General features: G+C 38.9%; 1 protein-coding gene across 1 annotated transcript; it reads right to left on the bottom strand.

Annotated features, from left to right (window-relative positions):
• Window positions 1-10: 10 nt before the first annotated feature.
• Window positions 11-1,219, bottom strand: LOC111084852 (ice nucleation protein-like; the record flags this gene model as incomplete). Its single annotated transcript, XM_022381346.1, has 3 exons — window positions 1,019-1,219; window positions 525-825; window positions 11-110 (listed from the first exon to the last, which is right to left on the bottom strand). Coding segments are annotated over exons 1-3 (582 nt in total), but the record flags the coding sequence as incomplete, so codon positions are not given.
• Between the last annotated feature and the right edge of the window lie 6 nt (window positions 1,220-1,225).

Genomic DNA, 1,225 nt, shown 5'->3' on the forward strand with positions numbered 1-1,225 from the left:
GTTTGTTTACCAAGGTACACTGGTGACCTAGTGTAACAACACGTTTCAGTTTGTTCACCAAGGTACACTGGTGACCTGATGTAACAGCATGTTTTAGTTTGTTCACCAAGGTACCTTGGTAACTTGGTGTAACAGCAAGTTTTAGTTTGTCCACCATGGTACACTGGTGACCTGATGTAACAGCAAGTTTTAGTTTGTTTACCAAGGTACACTGGTAACTTGATGTAACAACATGTTTTAGTTTGTTCACCAAGGTACACTGGTAACTTAAACAAACTAAAACTTGCTGTTACATCAGGTTACCAAGGTACCTTGGTAAACAAACTAAAACATGTTGTTACATCAGGTTACCAGTGTACCTTGGTGAACAAACTAAAACTTTCTGTTACATCAGGTCACCAGTGTACATTAGTGAACAAACTAAAACTTGCTGTTACATCAGGTTACCAGTGTACCTTGGTGGACAAACTATAACTTGCTGTTACATCAGGTTACCAGTGTACCTTAGTGAACAAACTACCAAGGTACACTGGTGACCTGATGTAACAGCAAGTTTTAGTTTGTTTACCAAGGTACTTTGGTAACCTGATGTAACAACACGTTTTAGTTTGTTTACCAAGGTACACTGGTAATCTGATGTAACAGCAAGTTTTAGTTTGTTTACCAAGGTACACTGGTGACCTGGTGTAACAACACGTTTTAGTTTGTTTACCAAGGTACACTGGTAACCTGATGTAACAACACGTTTTAGTTTCTTCACCAAGGTACACTGGTGACCTGGTGTAACAACACGTTTTAGTTTGTTCACCAAGGTACATTGGTGACCTGATGTAACAACACAAGTGTACCTTGGTAAATAAACTAAAACATGTTGTTACATCAGGTCACCAGTGTACCTTGGTGAACAAACTAAAACATGTTGTTACATCAGGTCACCAGTGTACCTTGGTGAACAAACTAAAATGTGTTGTTACACTAGGTCACCAGTGTACCTTGGTAAACAAACTAAAACGGTGACCTGATGTAACAACACATTTTAGTTTGTTCACCAAGGTACATTGGTGACCTGATGTAACAGCAAGTTTTAGTTTGTTCACCAAGGTACACTGGTAACCTGATGTAACAGCAAGTTTTAGTTTGTTTACCAAGGTACAGTGGTGACCTGATGTAACAGCAAGTTTTAGTTTGTTTACCAACATACACTGGTAACCTGATGTTACAGCAA

The sequence above is a fragment of the Limulus polyphemus genome, unplaced genomic scaffold (genome assembly GCF_000517525.1).
Source record: "Limulus polyphemus unplaced genomic scaffold, Limulus_polyphemus-2.1.2 Scaffold202086, whole genome shotgun sequence".
Classification (NCBI taxonomy): domain Eukaryota; kingdom Metazoa; phylum Arthropoda; class Merostomata; order Xiphosura; family Limulidae; genus Limulus; species Limulus polyphemus.